Source organism: Homalodisca vitripennis, chromosome X, assembly GCF_021130785.1.
Source record: "Homalodisca vitripennis isolate AUS2020 chromosome X, UT_GWSS_2.1, whole genome shotgun sequence".
In the NCBI taxonomy this organism is placed as follows: Eukaryota; Metazoa; Arthropoda; class Insecta; order Hemiptera; family Cicadellidae; genus Homalodisca; species Homalodisca vitripennis.
Genome location: NC_060215.1, coordinates 96502976 through 96521080, shown reverse-complemented (window position 1 = coordinate 96521080; position 18105 = coordinate 96502976). Strand labels below are relative to the sequence as shown.

Sequence of the window (18105 nt, the reverse complement as noted above, 5' to 3'; positions counted from 1 at the left end):
GTTTTCATGGGTCACTGGCATTTGCAAAGATCTTATCAAACAGAACATGGGGAAGAGTGATACTACAAGGTTTATGATACTGATAAAAAGTGCCATAGTCACACAAAGGATTTGACCTGCACTATCTCTAACTCAGATCCAAAGCTTGATGTCTGACTGTTCAACCATCTGCTCCCTGCATATATATATATATATATATATATATAAACATCTGAATTTGGAAGTACTTTTTTTGTAAGTATAAGTATTACTTTTCTAACATTAGAAAATTGTGAAACCTGAAAATCAGTTTTTAAATACATACACACGCATGCACACACATATGCATGATACACACACACACATTTAAAAACAATGTTATACAAGTTACTTCCAGTTTCTTAAGGGGTATAATAGTAATGAATAATAAATATGAGGTCTTGGTAGTGTCATCTTATTTAATATAAGTGGTTACTTTAAAACATGACTGTGGCATACATTGAAAAAACATTTAAATTAACAGTAACCAGATCTTTCATTTACCTCGCAACAATTCAGTTTTAGGTGATAGGAAACTAAAATAACTTAAAAAACACTGCACATCACTGCCAATTAAGCTAAACTGGACTAGGTACTTGTATTACATACTATGTTGTTATTTGACTTGAATATAGAACACTGTTGTAAATTAAACCCCTTTATTTTGACCTTAGATAATGAGATTGAATACTAATTTTTATGTAAGTAGTTCTACAATATGCATTTTTAATTCTCACACTCAAAATTCCATCATTTATTAAATTGTATTTAAAGCTTTTAAAAGAGCTATATTTTTATATTAAAATGGTGACTTAAATAATTGTTTAATTGTGATTTACGTACCACATGATTACGTAACAGTCTACCAGAAATATTGTCTAAACACCAAACGTTTTATTTATTAATGTAGGATTTTAAAATTATATAATATATCACATGATGTTTAGAACCCTTTTTATAAATTTAAAAATTATATCTGAGGCAGTAAGTCGTACAACACATACTCTACGAGTAATTCCCTCTTCTTTTCACAAAAAACAAATACGATTATACAAATCTGACCACAATTTATATCTCTTCTTTAAAACCGTCTAATTAACCCTCCATACCTCTGAATTAAAATAATGAATAGAGAGATTCATTACACCTCTACTTTTATTTAGAAAAACTCCCAACACTATAAAGTGTTTGTTTAATGTCCCTTCGCAAACATTAAAGTGTTTAAAAATTAGACCTCCGGAGTCTGTGTTTAATCTTGGAACATGACCTTAAAATATTTTATGACCAAATAAGCTATTTTAATTGATTTCACGTCCTTTACATGATCAGTACACTAGTATAAAATGTAAATATAGACTTAACAAATGTTTCCAATATTTTGGAGAAAAAAATATAAACACTGTTGTGACTTTAATATCTATGTATTTTAGATACCATTACAATTATATGCCATATGACTGTTTTTCAAATTAATAAATGTAGAAATAGGGCCCTGTTACTATTAAGTGGCCTTTTGGAGCTGTCCACAAAATAAACATTTTTTTATTTGATTCTCCATGGTTAAAAGGTTAAAATATGAGTTTAATTTAAAACTTTTGGCTCTAAGTATTTAATATTTGTGCAGTCTAATAAATTACATATAAAATAACATGAAATACTAGAATAAGTAGTAGCACAATAATTTATTACAAACCAATAATGGAATTAAAATAAATTCATCTTGGAATCAATTACAAATTACTCAAATCATAGTAGAACTTAATTTTAGTCAAATACATAGAATCACAATAAATATAATAAATCTTCTAGTATTAACAATAAAAGAAATTAATTACTCCCATATCTTTTACTGAAACCTACATTTATTTGCTCTGTATCCAAGCACATCTTTCAAAACCCAATTATCATCAATTCAGCTGAATATCAATTGGGACTAATTTATTACATTATTAAACATTTTTGTTATTTATTAAATATATTGTATACTTTAACAAATAGGCCAGGGTAGCAACCAAAAATAAAAGATAAGAATCCAACTTTTAAGTTTGCCACACTACAAATTGCCTTAATAATAGCAGTAATTTAACTTGTTCTGAGAGCATACATTTTTAAATTGTAGTAATTGTTTAGAGTAATTGATTTTCAAATAAAAGGATGTTATTATAACAAAATAATCTTATATTTACCATTACTTTAAATGATAAGATCTATAATAATGCATAAGATTAATTATATTTTTTAAGATGTATTTAAAATCAGTATTTGATCAATTCATTACATAGTAAAATAATTTTACTATTCAAAATTTGTTTAGGAACAAACAAAGAAGCCCTCAGTAAGAAAACAAGGTTCAGTAGCGTAAAAGTGAGTGTTAAATGTTTAGTTATAATGAAAATAAACCAAGATTCTCTGAATCTTGGAAACATCCAAACCACTAAAAATATACAAATATATTACTCTAATATGATACTTATTTAAATAGGAATATATCTATCACTTTCATGTTACCTGTACTGAAAGCATAAACAATTATAATGATATAATATATTAATATTTGATTACAATGATTTTAGTATATTATATTATATAAAATAATATTTTCCTAAATGTTTACATTCAGAAAAAAAATTATTTCCAGTTAATATATCTGTTTTATTAGTTTTTCAGGTCAATGATTAAAAGTTGTTTGAACATATAGTTGAGTTATTTTACAATGGATAAGCCCTATATAGGAACTAGTGGGATAATGTGGGTCTATAATACCTCTATCTGAAAAAAACTACATTGAAAACTTCCATATAAACAGACCTATCAAACAATTAGATTTTAACTATTTAACTAAAAAATCTAATTTATTTAAAGTCCACATTAAATACAAGTGAAAATAATTTTATTTTACTTGTTATTGTGGTGAATCAGTTCAAAGAGATGAGTCCTTTTTTCATCCTAGACGACTTTTTGAATATAACAGTGGAATACATAAAATAAAATTCTAAAAAAATAACATGATCATAAAACATATAATTTAACACAATTGCTGTAAGGTTTGCTTGACTTAAGCTAAGGTTTTGAGAATGAAGATCATTAATCAACCTAACCAAATGTATTGGATCAATTCTCTAGCAAATTTATACTAACAGTCAAATTGAAAAAAAAAACTAAATATTTCATTTAAAATATCATCAAATATAACTAGCAGATATGCAAGTATGTTTTTTTGATGTTTCTGTATAATTTTATATTATTTTTAAGAGGAGTCAAAATTATTACAAGTGAAAAATTTTAATCGTGAAATGTTTAAGTTGAACTTAATCTCACCATTGTACAACTCGTCGTAACGACCGACATCACCAAACACGAACTCCATACTTCTGCTTCAGCAGCAGCCCACTAACAGAGGACCTCCATATTTGCACCCAACGCCACAAATACTGTTTCACAACTGACTGGCACGTTTCCGTTTTCGTCACACGTATTGCAAGCTATAACTCAATTGGTGCAATGAGCAGGTGACTATATCAAGCAAACTTCTCCAGCAGTCACGCATGCCCCATTCTGCTGATAGCACTTCCCCTGCCTTATCATGTTTACTCCTGTACCATTGTTTAGTATTTCATAAACCAGGTTGCCAACAAGATTTACGTGCCCTGGGACAAGGCCAATACAAATTATAGCTATATCCGATTCCAGTTCTCAGGTTTCCTTTGTCCCAATATGGCTCGACTAGCTAGCTGAAAAATAATAACCAGACCTATCCAACAAAGATGGGATCCAACATAAGATTTGCTCTTATGAAATGTGTAGAGTAGATTTTTTGCATATATTATTGTAAAATCTTTCCGAAGACCTTCAATGGATGAAGTACAATCCCTGATGTTTCCCATTAACTTCTGCAGATAAACTTGCAAAACGTCAATAAAAATAAAGATTATATCAGTAAAAAATATCAGAATAATCACAATGTAATTTTCTAATTCAGAACTGACTATATTTTTAGTTCCCATTATTATAATTACAACTATATTAGCTTAGAAATTTAAATTAGTGTGTATCAGGTTTGGGAGTTAAAGGTTCTTCTTCCAAGTTCCAAATACATTATTCTACATTACTCACTGAGTAGATTTTCTTCCTTGTACTACATGCAGATCAGGGAAATCAGGAGGATAAGTCCCCTCCTGTGTTTAGTACCTGTTTATATTTACTATATACTTTGACATTTATTTTTCTAGAAGGAGGTCATGACCCTGTCACACAGTCAATAAATAAGTCTTATACCTGGATTATTGGTAAGGACTGGACTAAAGCAAGGAGGTTTTTATCTTCCATATATTCCATATAAAATAAAGACACATATTATTTGAAATAAATTTAATTACTGATTCAAATTGAAGGATACTAAACCAAGTAACTTTTTTAAAGGAACAAGAGAGATTTACAAAATTTTAGATTAATGTTATTTTACTATACCAAATCAAAAATATTCAAATTATCAATTAACAAATATTTAGTAGATTTAAAAATTTGATTTTTCATAATGTGTGAATATAGGAAAACATTAAAAGCTCCATTATTACTGAAAAAAGTCTCAATGAACATCAGTGAAATAAAAACTATTGTAACACTGTGATAGAAACCTATGGTTCTTTGTGTGGTGGCTAAGCCAGCTTTCAAGATAACCTAACCACTAGTGATAAATACAGTACTTATAACCTAATCGCCTCTTGTAAATTTAAATATGTTTATGGAAAACTTGTTTTAACTATAAAATATTATTAAAATTTACATATCTAAAATGTAATACAATTTAGAGTTTTAAAGCAGTAAAACACAGATTTAATGTTCTATATTGTTTATGTAATAGTGTGACTAACTAATCTATGTGGATGATTGTGGTTGATCTATTTTAGTACACAATATTTATAAAACAACTAAAAAATGGTTTCAAGGCATTATTAAAAGTTAAATAATTATTGTCAATTTGAAAAAGTACATTACTAAATAATTTGTTAGTCAAGTCTTAATTTTTAAACTGTATATAATATTAATAGACATTTCAAAATGGATTGTTTTGTTGAACTATGAATAAGAAGCAGGAGTTTATTCAAAAATATTTTGGTTTGCTAATAAATATTTTAAATGGTATATTATAAAATGTACAAATTAAGACCAGCTCCCTCTTTAATTTTGTACCATGCCAAAATAAATAAATATCTGTTGGGCAGTGATATTACCATGGATATATATATATTATTTTATATTTTTTAGTATTTATACATTATGCTTCAAACACAAAGAATTTAATTTTGATGGCAATTAAAAACATGTTTAATATAAATCCCCATTAAACAAATTCTTATTTTAAAGAGCTTTAAAAGGTAGGCAAAAGTGAAAGCTAGACATCGCCATCTGTTCTTAATCTAAGTGGGAATGTTAAGGTTTCATTGAAGCCTTTACACCACTTATTTTCCTTATCTCTTGTTTTATGTGGACTTACTCGATTTGGTTAAAAATGGGTTAAATTAATAAAAAAATATTTCCCTTAGACAGGTCACTGAGGAGGAATTTATTTATATCTTAGTAGTGTGAGGTTTTCCAGTATTGATTGGGATCTATTTATTGATATTAGTCTCTTTGTTGCTTCTCAACTAATAAAATTCATTTGCTAAGTCTGAGTTTTACAGGGATATATCATTGTTGCATTATATTTAAATGCATAGAGTACTGTAATAAACCAAATCAATAAAACGACTAGGACTAATAACAAGATTCCATAGTCAATATAGGAAAATTAAAAAACTTGGGGACACATAAAACGTCAAAAAACACTTTCTCTTATGGTGATATAACTACCCAACGAATAAGTGTTAAATCAAATTGTATATTTTCTGTCAAAGTTGTCGATTTGCAAGCTTAAACTTGTTATTAATACAATGTCAACTTTGGTTTATGTATTAAGCATATGGTAAGATCAGGAATTTTTATTTTAGCTAGAACCAAATTGGAAGGAATTGTTTAGAGATACTTTCAAGTCCCAACTTTGCATCTATATTAAAATGTTTTTTATTTTAATCCGTTTCATTTCATTCCCAACCAGAGAGGACATCAGTCACATAAGACTAGGAAAACTAAACATGCTAGGTACATAAACATTGCAATTTAGTAGATAGGGACATGTTAATATGTAAATTGACAAGGAAAGCATTTTGGATGGTGGTTTTTTTGGTTGGAATGCATCTTTTTATGTTAAATTCATAACTCCTTAAATTAGCTTCTCTGAATACAAAAAGTGGAACAATCTTTTATTTCTCTACGTGAATTAAACGCATATAAAGCATGAAATTAGGGCTTTTTGTAATCAGTCCCGAATAAAAATGGCTGAAGATAAAAATGTTAAATATTTACAGCATATACATGAGTTATCACTTTACACAATGACATGTTTTAATGTACTATATTAAAAAATTTAATTTCATACAGAAAAATATTTTAAAACGTGTCAATTTTATAAATTGTATTTTACAAAAAAAAATATAATTTCCTTAAGTCATAAATGAATTAAAAATATGTCACGCCCTGAGGCTATAACTCATATACATACTTCACAAATGTTCCAGTGTTTTCTTTAGCCATTTTTATTTGAGCCTGGTTACAAAATACCCAGAGGCAATACTAAAAATTGGTTCTACTCTTATTGTATTCTGGGAAATAATATTAAAGGGCGATTTAAGAGAATTTGACATTAAAATATATTTACCAAGTACCCTGTATTTTTAATACATAACATTAAAAGAGATAATGTCAATCTACTAACCCCCCCCCCCCACCAGCATGAAATACGAGTTAATGAGTTTAACCCCCTTCTCCTAAACTCAAATCTTGGCTGAGCCACTGCTGAGCTGTGTTTTAATTAGGGTCTGTTCTATTAAGTGTTGTAAAATTAAAGTATAGTGAATTCATTTATGTTTTACTTTAGGTTTTATTTTGCCTTCTGGCAATATCACTTTAACATTTATAATAACAACATAAAACAATCATATTCCGCTTTCTGAGAATAGGTGTGAAAACATTGGTTATATTTTAAGCGTTACTCTTGAGATAAAACTATAGCGTAGAAATCAATATCAGCATGGAAGTCACAAAACACATAGAACAGGGCCGAGGCATGGCCAGAGAGTAAGAATGTTTAATATTAATAGTTATGACCAGGGAGCAGAATGTTGGCCCAATTGATGGCATTAATTGACTGCCATTCAGACGAAGGCCGGATTCTCATCACCCAAAACGTTTGACAACGTTAGTGAACAATTGATTTGTTACAACTTCATTAACTTAACATTTTCAAATACAATGTCACCAACAACTGTTGCTTTATTGATGAATAAAACTATGGCTTATCTAATAGTTATTCTTGAAGTGCTTCCAGTTTTACAAAAATTTTAACATCAATAATAACGTTACTGTGAAAACGCAATTATAGTTTTATTCGAAATACTTTTTTGTTTTATATTTTGAAAAATGAAAATCGGTAAAAGTTCCCGTTAAGAAAATGCAATGGTTTATAGTTAGTTGAACATTTTTACCCTTTAAAACCCTACTATTTATTTTAATAAGAATACAACACCTCAATAACTAGCAACTTCGTATTAATAAAATCGTAGATCATTGATTTGTTTGGCGTTTTTATTGATCATGTAACAAACACGATATAATAATGTGGAGAAAACCAAAATATAGGCTACATCATTTTTAACGGAATTTAATATAGTTAAGGAGTTCTTATTTTCACATGCGAACGGGAATTCGAAAAAGTAACATTAAATCTAACTACTTTAAATCTAACATTAAAAAGAGCAATTCGACACAATGACGCGCTACGAGACACGAAGCACGACGAAGCACCAGGTTTAGCTGAACAACAACTGTCCTGATTTTGTTCTGGCTGGACAAAGTTCGTACCTGTTGTATATCATTTGTATTATAGCTCGAAAAATACAACGTTAGGGGACTACAATGTTAGCGCCCTATACTCGCACACTCAATAAACATTCCGGGACACTGCACTAAGGTTGGCCCTCCAAAATATATTGAAAGATTTCTATAAACCAAATGCAGTACTAACAAACCAACTGTTTGAGGATTTCAAGGCGAACCGTAAGTTAATAGATACTCCATTACAATTTTTCCACCTAAGACGTAACATTTTGAATGATAGTGATTTGGCTGAACGTAAGTGAAGCTGTTAAATTTGAAGATCGAAAATTAATTTTGTTTGTACGGCTATCAGGGTTTAAGCTGCGACCGGATTTGTCGCATTTTGCGAAACGAGGCGAGAAAATGCGACGACGCTGTTAAGAAAAGCTATCGCAAAATTGCGAAGAAAGCGAGAAGGAACTAGCCGCGAAAAAAGTACATCACATTTTGAAAATCAGTTTATAGTGTTAAAAATAATGTTTTCCAATGATACTATAAGATCATAAATTTTGGCATCACATTTAATTTCATGTATATGAAATATTAGACACGTGCGGCGCCGCCGGTCGACACACTGACTGGTTGGAATACGTTTGCCTACTCTCGGATCTACAAGTATAGATACCGAGTTTAAACGTTAACCGCAAACTAACTGATACAGCTAAGATTATAGGAGTTGCATTAAACTTAAGATTGCTTATTTCTGCATCTAGACGTATAAAGCAAATTATTTAGTTCCAAATATTTTAACAACACTGTGTGTGTGTGTGTGTGTGTGTGTGTGTGTGTGTGTGTGTGCGTGCGTGGTGCGTGCTATTATAGAACTTTAGACAGTTTTTCGGTAAGTATTATTGTAATCTCCTCCAAGATACCATTGCTATTAATATGTGTTACAAGGTAATTATATTTGCTAAAATGTCTGAAGAGCTTGTAGCATTTTCTATAAGAAAATTGTCATCTCAGCTTAAACCCTGATGGCTATATACATGCTTTGTCTGTTAGGAAATGTTTAAGATATTCAATTTAAACTTACCATTTATGCTATGTATAGCTTAACCATAAGTATATCTTTCAGTATTGTGACATGCAGGGAGGGGGTTATACAGTATTCCAAGGGGGTTGTTGGGGGAGGGGGGTTGTTGTGTGGTGGTTTATTGTCCATGAGGAATCCGTGAAAAGAATTAAGTTATGTAAAGTAAGTAAAGCCATAACTGAACATAAGCATGAGTTAAATGGCAACATAATATTGGAATCTTAATATAATATTGGAAACATTTGTGATAAAAATATATTTGTTGATAAAATATAAAATTACGCTCATTTAAAAAAAAAATAGACAATTTAAAACTGTATGGAGTTAAGTACTTGTGTCTGCCACTCAAAAGTTAGGATGTTCCATTTCAATATCATCTATTCGATTATTCTACAGATTATTTATAGCACGCTCGCACTTGAGAACGGCCTGCGATAAGCTCGAGGGGAAACTTCAGTCACAAAGTAATAAGGTATATACCTTATTACTCTGTGCTTCAGTGGTAGCTAAGGTCAAATAATGTTATTCCAATTCAAAGATTGTGATGAAACTGATTTATATAATAAAATTATATTTGGAAATCACTAACAAAAGTGACAAATCTAAACATGTTTTAATGGTAACGTGCAGGGACTTTAATTTATATAAAAAGGACTTTATTGAAAGATGAAGTTACGACTATAAGTTCTCTCCAACACGCCTAAATGGAATCGGCTATTTCACACAACCGTGTGTTGCCTAAGTTCTCAGAAATGGTTACCTCCGAGTAGCTGTTTCGCAAGACTACAATGCGAGTTCAGGCCGAACTATACATTTTATTAGCTAAAATCCCGTCAGATATGACGAAGAAGAAGCTTAATTCACGTACAAATTTAATTGAAAAAGCTGTATACATATTATTATTTTATTTTTTTTAAGTAAGCTACAGAATGCTAGTTCTGTGAAGGAATCCTGAATGCTCTTGTCAACATCATACTCTATTATGATACGTAACTGGACGTCAGCACAGAAGCAAATACTTAGTGGATACCAAGACCACAAGGTAACGAGGTAAAGTGTGTTGTATCGACTTGCAAACTAATAGTGTCCACCAGTAATATGGAATTTATTATAAAACAGCTTTTTATTTAAAAAAAAAAATATATATACAGGGTGTATATTATGCCTGGAAACACCCAAATATATCCTTTAATAATTTAAATATAAATTTGAAACCTCTTACAATCGTGATAGATTGGGCATCTACTTTTTGGAACAATGTTTTGTTATGTCACACCAACGGGGGACGTCCCTGCCGAGGGTATCGTGAATATTCTTAATGGAAGCCTATACCTTGTGATACATAATTTTAAAGGTAATAGCTTACTGAATTAAATGTTCAATTAAATAAAACAAACAATTTATTTTTAAGCTGGTTTCATTAGTACAAATTTACCAGTTTTTATTACAATGAATAAAACTTATGATCACTTTCTCTGATTACTTATGAATCTGTACTTGGTGTTTTCCAGTCAGCAGGAAGGTTTTAAAGAGACAAAGGTCACTAGCCTATGAGAAACATTATTGTGTTATTAATCATCTGGTCCTACAGGTTTTCAGTTTGTTGAGCATGGAGCTTTCACTAGACAGGTCTAAGCTTGGGAATTACAAATGGACAAAGGTCATATCATTCCTGTCGAGTTAATCAGTGTCTCTGAAGCATTGCTGTCAACAAGTTATCTAATTACAGTAGTTCAGTTTTTATTTGGCATTTTAATGGAATTGTCTGAAAGAGAACGAATTACTCTGTTGATGATGCGAGGATATGGCGATCGTCAAAGATCTTATCGAGAAGTTTTGTAATTTGTTTAATGACACTTTCCCAGAAAGGAATCCCATTAAGTGTTTCAACAATATCAAAAACTATTGAGCGTTTTGAAATGACAGGGAGTGTACGTAATCGGCCAAAGTCGGGTAGGATACAATCTGCAACAGATGAAGAACATGCACTAGATGTTTTGCAAACATTTATTGAAGACCCACATACATCGCTCAGAAAAGCTTGCAAAGCAACATGATATGCACCCTATGTCTGTGAGTAAGATTTTGAAAAATTAATAAATACAAACCATTTAAAAGTTCATTTAGTCCAACAGTTAAGTGAGGATGATTACGACAGAAGAGTTGAGTTTTGTGAACTTGTGATGCGCAAATGTGAATGACAATAGAGATTTTCTGACCAACATACTATTTTCTGATGAGGCAACTTTTTTTCCTAAATGGCAATGTTAACAGGCACAATTGCCGTTACTGGGCTAGTGAAAACCCACATTGGATTACTGAGTCCCATTCACAGCAACCACAAAAACTGAACGTATGGTGTGGAATTTTAGGTAACAAAATCGTTGGACCCTTTTCATCAATGGAAATTTAAATGCCGAACTTTACTACAATATGCTCCAAAATGAAATAATCCCAGCTATTCAAATTACATCAGGAGAATACTTTGATAATGTATGGTTTCAGCAGGATGGTGCTCCACCCCATTATGGGAGACAGGTAAGAGAGTATTTGGATTTAAGGTTTCCTCATAAATGGATTGGCCGAAGAGGAGAAATCGAATGGCCCTCCAAGATCTCCGGATTTGTCACCAATCGATTATTTCCTATGGGGTCATTTAAAATCCAATGTTTATAGAAGAAAGCCTCATAATTTGGAAGACCTAAGAAAACAGGATTATAGAGGAGATTGCTTAGATAACTGAAGAAATGTTAGGCAACTCTGTCGAATCATTTTACACAAGATTGGCTCATTGTCAAACCGTAGAAGGAACACAGTTCGAACAATTGCTTTGACACCAAATGCAGGTAAAACGTTTGTTGTAAGACTTTTCTAACAGCATACATTATTTTTTATTTGTAATAAGAAATCAATAACATAAGTATTTCCATAATTGTACTGTAATAAAAACTGGCAAATTTGTGCTAATAGAACCAGCTTAAAATGAAATTTTTGTTTTATTTAATTGAACATTTAAAAAAAATGCTAAAAAATTAGTGTAACACATTTTGTGGCAAGAACCATGTTAAAATTACATTGTTGAACATCAGTAAATTTTCAATACTAAAAATGCTCTATTTTCTGATAGAATAATTCCCTTGAGATGCGGTTTGTGGCATTCAATTCAGTAAGCTATTACCTTTAAAATTATGTATCACAAGGTATAGGCTTCCATTAAGAATATTCACGATACCCTCGGCAGGACGTCCCCCGTTGGTGTGACATAACAAAACATTGTTCCAAAAAGTAGATGCCCAATCTCTATCACGATTGTAAGAGGTTTCAAATTTATATTTAAATTATTAAAGGATATATTTGGGTGTTTCCCAGACATAATATACACCCTGTACATATATATATATATATATATATATATATATATATATATATATATATATATACAAATAAGCACGCTCCCGCCCACAAAATTACTTGCGTTTCACTTACAACTGAGGTTTCAAAAATAGCCCTAAAAACTTATTTTTATCATAGTCTAAATATAAGATAGATTAAGACAAAACGTAATGCAGGCACTAATTATGTCTCTAGGTGGGTAGTTTTTATTTCCTCTTCCATTTCGACTTTCTGCCATAAATGGTGTTTTTAAAAATAATCAATTTTAAATGGGCTTGTTTACATTTTTCTATCCGATGTACGTTAATTAAAAACTATTTTCTCACTTTCAAAGTAGAAATTTAAAAATGTTTTTTTTTAGGAATGATAAGAAGTCCATCGAAGTAGTTTTCACCATTTCTTTACATGTTGTGCTTCTCGCCGGTCCAGGCTATTATATAGTTATTTGTTACCTAATATGATTTTTTATGACTCTTAACACGACCAGTTTGCTTCTTTATGTTTATGTTTACAAAATGAAAGTTATAACAAATTTAAAAGTGTCGTTGATAAAATCTGAATTAGGTCAGGACATTGTTTACTAAAAAATCACAAATATATTTAATGATTAGAATGAAAGCACATTAAAGTTGCTAACATTTCGTACAAAATGAAATCGACATCGCGTTAAGACAGTATAAAACAGCCTTAAAATATAGAAATTGTTACATTGGTCACTAATTTTCGTATTTTCAATGGTTATTTATTTTATATTTGTTTGAGCGATAAAAAGACTCACCTGCCATCGTAAATTCACATCTGTAGAGAGACGGTTTGTTACTTAACTCAGTAAGCGGACTTTGATCTTGCATTGTGCACTTGTCAACCGGTTTCAACAATACTGCCACTGATTCTTATCTATGTGGGTATTACTTGAACTGAATATTACGCGTTTGCGACTAGTAGTATCGAAGTTATACTTTAATATTCCTAAATGCGGTTAAATTCCGTTACCTGCCCCCAAAACTAATACATTTAATGCTCTATATTAACTACTGAAATAGAAATGGAACTAAGAAAGCCGTTTTTATGATTGTTTCAACAAGACTGGAAAGTATTTCTGGTTGCCGAAAGTTCTGATAGTAATGACGAGGAACGAAAAACAACCATAAGCTACAGTGAACCTCGAGATAGTAGCTTACAGATCAAAATTTGAGAAAGTATGATCACAGATGCTTGAGATAACTGACAAATATTATAAACTCACCTAACCATAACTTCCTAAACATTGTAGGTGTGGCAGATAACGGAATCTAATCCTACATACTACAGTACATTATATCTGACAAGTTATAATCTTATTATGAAAGATTGCTTGAGTCCGTTTCGTAATTTTAAAAGTTTACAGTTTCGTTGGAATGGTGAGATTTATTTATGCTATTGTTATTACCAATGACGTATCAAATTGAGGGTATTTTCTTATACCTGAAATTGAAAATATCACTGACGTAATGAAATCAAATATTTTTAAATATACTTGTGATGTACTAATTCTCAGAATATATATATATATATATATATATATATATATATATATATATATATATATATATATATATATCTAACGTCAGAGGATTATCTCCTGTCACACATTCCGGGTTCGAATGTTACAGCACAAAAATCTAAGTTACGCCCAGTATACTTTTCCCTTACGTTATGAGATCGACATCTATATTAAAGGAAAGGAAGGATTATCATTTTTTTAAATCTGTATTTTGTTGTTTCACAATTCAAATTTGCCCTCACACCTTAGCCTACATTTGAGTCTCAGTGATCGCGTATTCAGCCTCAACTACTGTATACGGAACACACGTTCTTGTACATTGGAACTGAAAATGAATCACATCTTTACAGTGATAATTTAATACAACCAAAAATATAGTTATGAATTATAGTAATATAGTTATAGTTATGATCCAAATAATTTATTTTACTAAAATAAATACTATATTCACCGTCCAGTTTTATTTCTTATTTTTTCACCCATGACCTGGCTGCCAACTTCCTTTAATTCACTCTACAATCACTATTTTAGGGCTTCGTTTGTATTCAAAAAATTATTTGTATTACTATAATTAAAGTACCAGTGAGAGAATGTTCCACTTATCACTCACCATTTTCCAATGACTTTAACTAACTAAGCCAGTTACAAACATATAAATGAAGAGTTGTAATAATTATTGGTCCCATTTACATTTAAATTATAAGTCTAAAAGCCTCATAGCCGATCACAGTTAAATTCAAGTTTGTTCCATAATTTCACACCACACGGTATCCCCCTCCCAATCACTTTCTGGATACGCCCTTGACCCATTTATCAATGAACTTAACTCCCAATTATTCTTCCATGTATTATGTACAATTAAGATTAAGATAAAACAACATCATGCATATATCAGCTGATCTGCACTCCAAGTAAAACTATAATGAAAAGTCAAAGTTCAACTCCAATAATCAATCAACTGTTTAATAGAGGAAAACGCTGTCTATGTAACAACAAATTTACTATCGTAGTTTAACTGGTCCCTTACAAAGTAGGCGTTCTCACAGTGTGGTGATCACATAGATTATTTTATTTTGTTCATTACAATTTCTTCATTTGTTTGACTCCTTCATATTTAAATTCTACTTTTCCTTATGTTCCAAAATACTCAAAGAGTAAAAATCCCTAAAGAATCCTTAACTAAAAAAAAAATTACGTGTATAATTATTTACTTCATCAACAGACAGCTACAGGAGTAACTAAGAGACTATTTTATTATTTAGTAACTATTTTCCATCTCGTACTCAACAGAGTATTATAGTAATATTTTTACATTAAAATGTCCTTAAAATACACTGAAACAAAAACTTGAAAGCAATATTTTTAACTGTGAATTTATAAATCAGTGATGCAACAAAGTATTTCATGATTTAGACCAGAAGCAAATGTTAGTATCAAGAAGATAAACCTGTTACTTTAATCCAGACCCTTCGATTTGTGGAAATAGAAATGTTGTACTTGTTGTAACTGCTATTTTCTCATACGATATGAGATTAGCTTCCGACGTCATGCTATTTATAAAACGTTACACAGCAATTCTAGAATAGATTCCTAATAATGTACCTCTACAACTCCTTAGTAGGATTTTTTTCACGTGCAAACACCGGAATCAGAGACAGAATGGACAGTACTTCACTCGGAGACAATAGTTCAACCAAATAAGCATTGTTCATTAACTACAATGTGTTCCGTAATGGCTGTTGAACCTTAAGAAATAATAATGAACGTTTTGTTTCAATGGAACATATTTTGCAAATAAGGCGATATAATTGAATCTAGCTGGTGGTAAACCAAATTAGATTTGAACCAAAGCTAAAAAAAGCGTTGCATCTGCGTAATGCACCGAAAAAAGACTATAGAATGTTCAACACATCGTGGAATCATTTGATATGACAATTGATCAGGTGCAAATGCTGATTTCTTACAAAGCATTTATGGTGATCGTGCCTAAATTTTATGAATAGTAATTGGAATACAACACATATTATGAACACGGTAAATAAAATAAACAAACATATACCTTTTTTCATGATCACAAGGCATGACTACTTTTATAATTATTTTTAAAACAACTTAAATTATCCCAAAATATTAAACGTCGGCGCCTTACTGCAGGCGGAAGCACAAATATTAAAAATGCACATCATAAGATAATAAGAACTTATACGAGTACATCTGGAAGAAATGTCTTCATAATATAACATTGTGCTGTTCAGATTGTGTAATAACCTCTTCTAATTTAACTATGACGCTTACTTGTAAGGAATTTTACAACATTTGAAATAATTTATTTGAATCACTTTCTAAAAGCATAGTGAAATGGTTTTCAAGTTGGATTTAACTTCTTGAATGTATATTTAGGGAAAATTGCAATGTACAATATTCATTAATTGATCATAGGCAAAAACAATGCCAGTGAATAAAAGGAAACAAAGTTTTCATGCATATGTTTAGCAATGATATAATGATGGCAAGTAAGTAAATATTTCAGACCTCTCTGAGTATCTCAAAATGTTTGTTCAGGGTCTTGAGCCGATCTTCTTTCTGATCTAAACTCACGATTTGCTAAGAACGTAAATGAATGCATAACTATGTCTAATTGAAAGTGAAAAAACTTAACTACAACATTCTTAACATTTAATCATAATCTTCATTCAAATAAACTAAGCTGATTAGTCTGTCAGTTTGTCTAACCTATAGTTGATTAACAATTCACAACCTACAACTATATTCCAAGTATTTACATTATTAATTAGCATAATGATTTATCACAACAAATGACACATTTCATTTCCAAATAAAATATTGTATTATTGAGTTTGTATTATGAAAAGTTACAACCTTTTGAGTACAACAAGCCCGTTTAGTTTTGAGTACATCTCAATTTTCACATTAACAATTGAAACCATCTTTCAACAATTATGTAAAAATTGGTTAGTTTCAATTCTTTTAAAATCGTACGTATAGAAAAATACATACAGATTTGTATGAAGCAAATAATTTATTTTTTTGTGACAAAACTAATTTTGTTGATATCATGCCAGCTTTGAACCCTAAATAAAAGAGATGAATAATATCTTTGCAAATCAATGAATGATTTAACTTAATTATAATTTTGTGTACAGATCATACTGTTGTCAGTGTTAGAAATTGTGTAATAATTCAGTAGAAAAATTGTATGCTTGCTACTTTACGCTCAGTAGACTGGCAATACATAGGCTGGACACGAGCTTTTCGGCAGTATTGGCTCTATGACACGGTATAAGTCACTCTCAAAGAGGAATAAAGGTGAATGCATAAGGCTAGAATGGAGGCGGCGGCAATAGTGTTTCGCAGAATTGACGGACGTGGGTGCTGTGTTCCGAATGAGCACACACGTGTAGCTAAACAACACAAGAGGCTACCATAACCTAACTCATTATATTCGTTGGCAGTTTGGCTAGCCGCCAAGTTTGAGTCGCGGCATCAACGCGATGTCTTTACAATTTGGGCTCCCCTTGACATTCATCAGCTACTTAATAGTTGCAGGACTATGATGATGTAGCCTGATGCCAGACGACTACAAACACTAATGGATTTGACACACATATCAATCAACACAGACTACAATTTAAAACACCAGAGGCGGATGAAGACTGTAATATCGGGGGCTCTTCCCAAATTTTGTTCGACTTTTTTATGGCGGTTTAAGATTCACACTTTAGTAGATGGTTTCGAGTAAATGCGCAAATTTCTGATTTTGCTACTTAAAATTTTATAGTTAAAATGTTTCAAACATCAGAGTTCCAGTGGGTCTGGATATATTCTGTTCAACATATATATATATATATATATAGCATAACCACGTGCCGCTTAACAGGCTTTGTTCATGTCGCCCCGATGTCCTGCGGGCAGACAGACAGACATACAAGCGTACAGAACAGAAATCGATCCGAAAATTACGCTCAACCAAATTTCTTGGTTGGACATGCACCATTCTAGAACACCTTCGCTACGTAGTAATGAAATTTAAGGGAAACTGTAATGTCTACGGATAAAATTTTCTCAGTATATCTTCCCACATTATATACAGGGTTTTCATAAATGAATGGTACAATTTAAACATAAA

At 31.0% G+C, this 18105-nt stretch overlaps 1 protein-coding gene across 5 annotated transcripts in view; it reads right to left on the bottom strand.

Annotated features, from left to right (window-relative positions):
- Positions 1-18105, bottom strand: part of LOC124369728 (battenin) — a 98244-nt gene that overhangs the window by 31446 nt on the left and 48693 nt on the right. The window contains exon 1 of one of the 5 annotated variants that reach the window (XM_046827788.1): positions 13194-13215. The exons of the other annotated variants lie outside the window; for them this stretch is intronic. Within the exon in view, the coding sequence (XP_046683744.1) occupies positions 13194-13200 (7 nt within the window). The 5' untranslated portion in view covers positions 13201-13215. Of the gene's footprint in view, positions 1-13193; positions 13216-18105 lie in introns of those variants that run through there. 5 annotated transcript variants of the gene reach the window in all.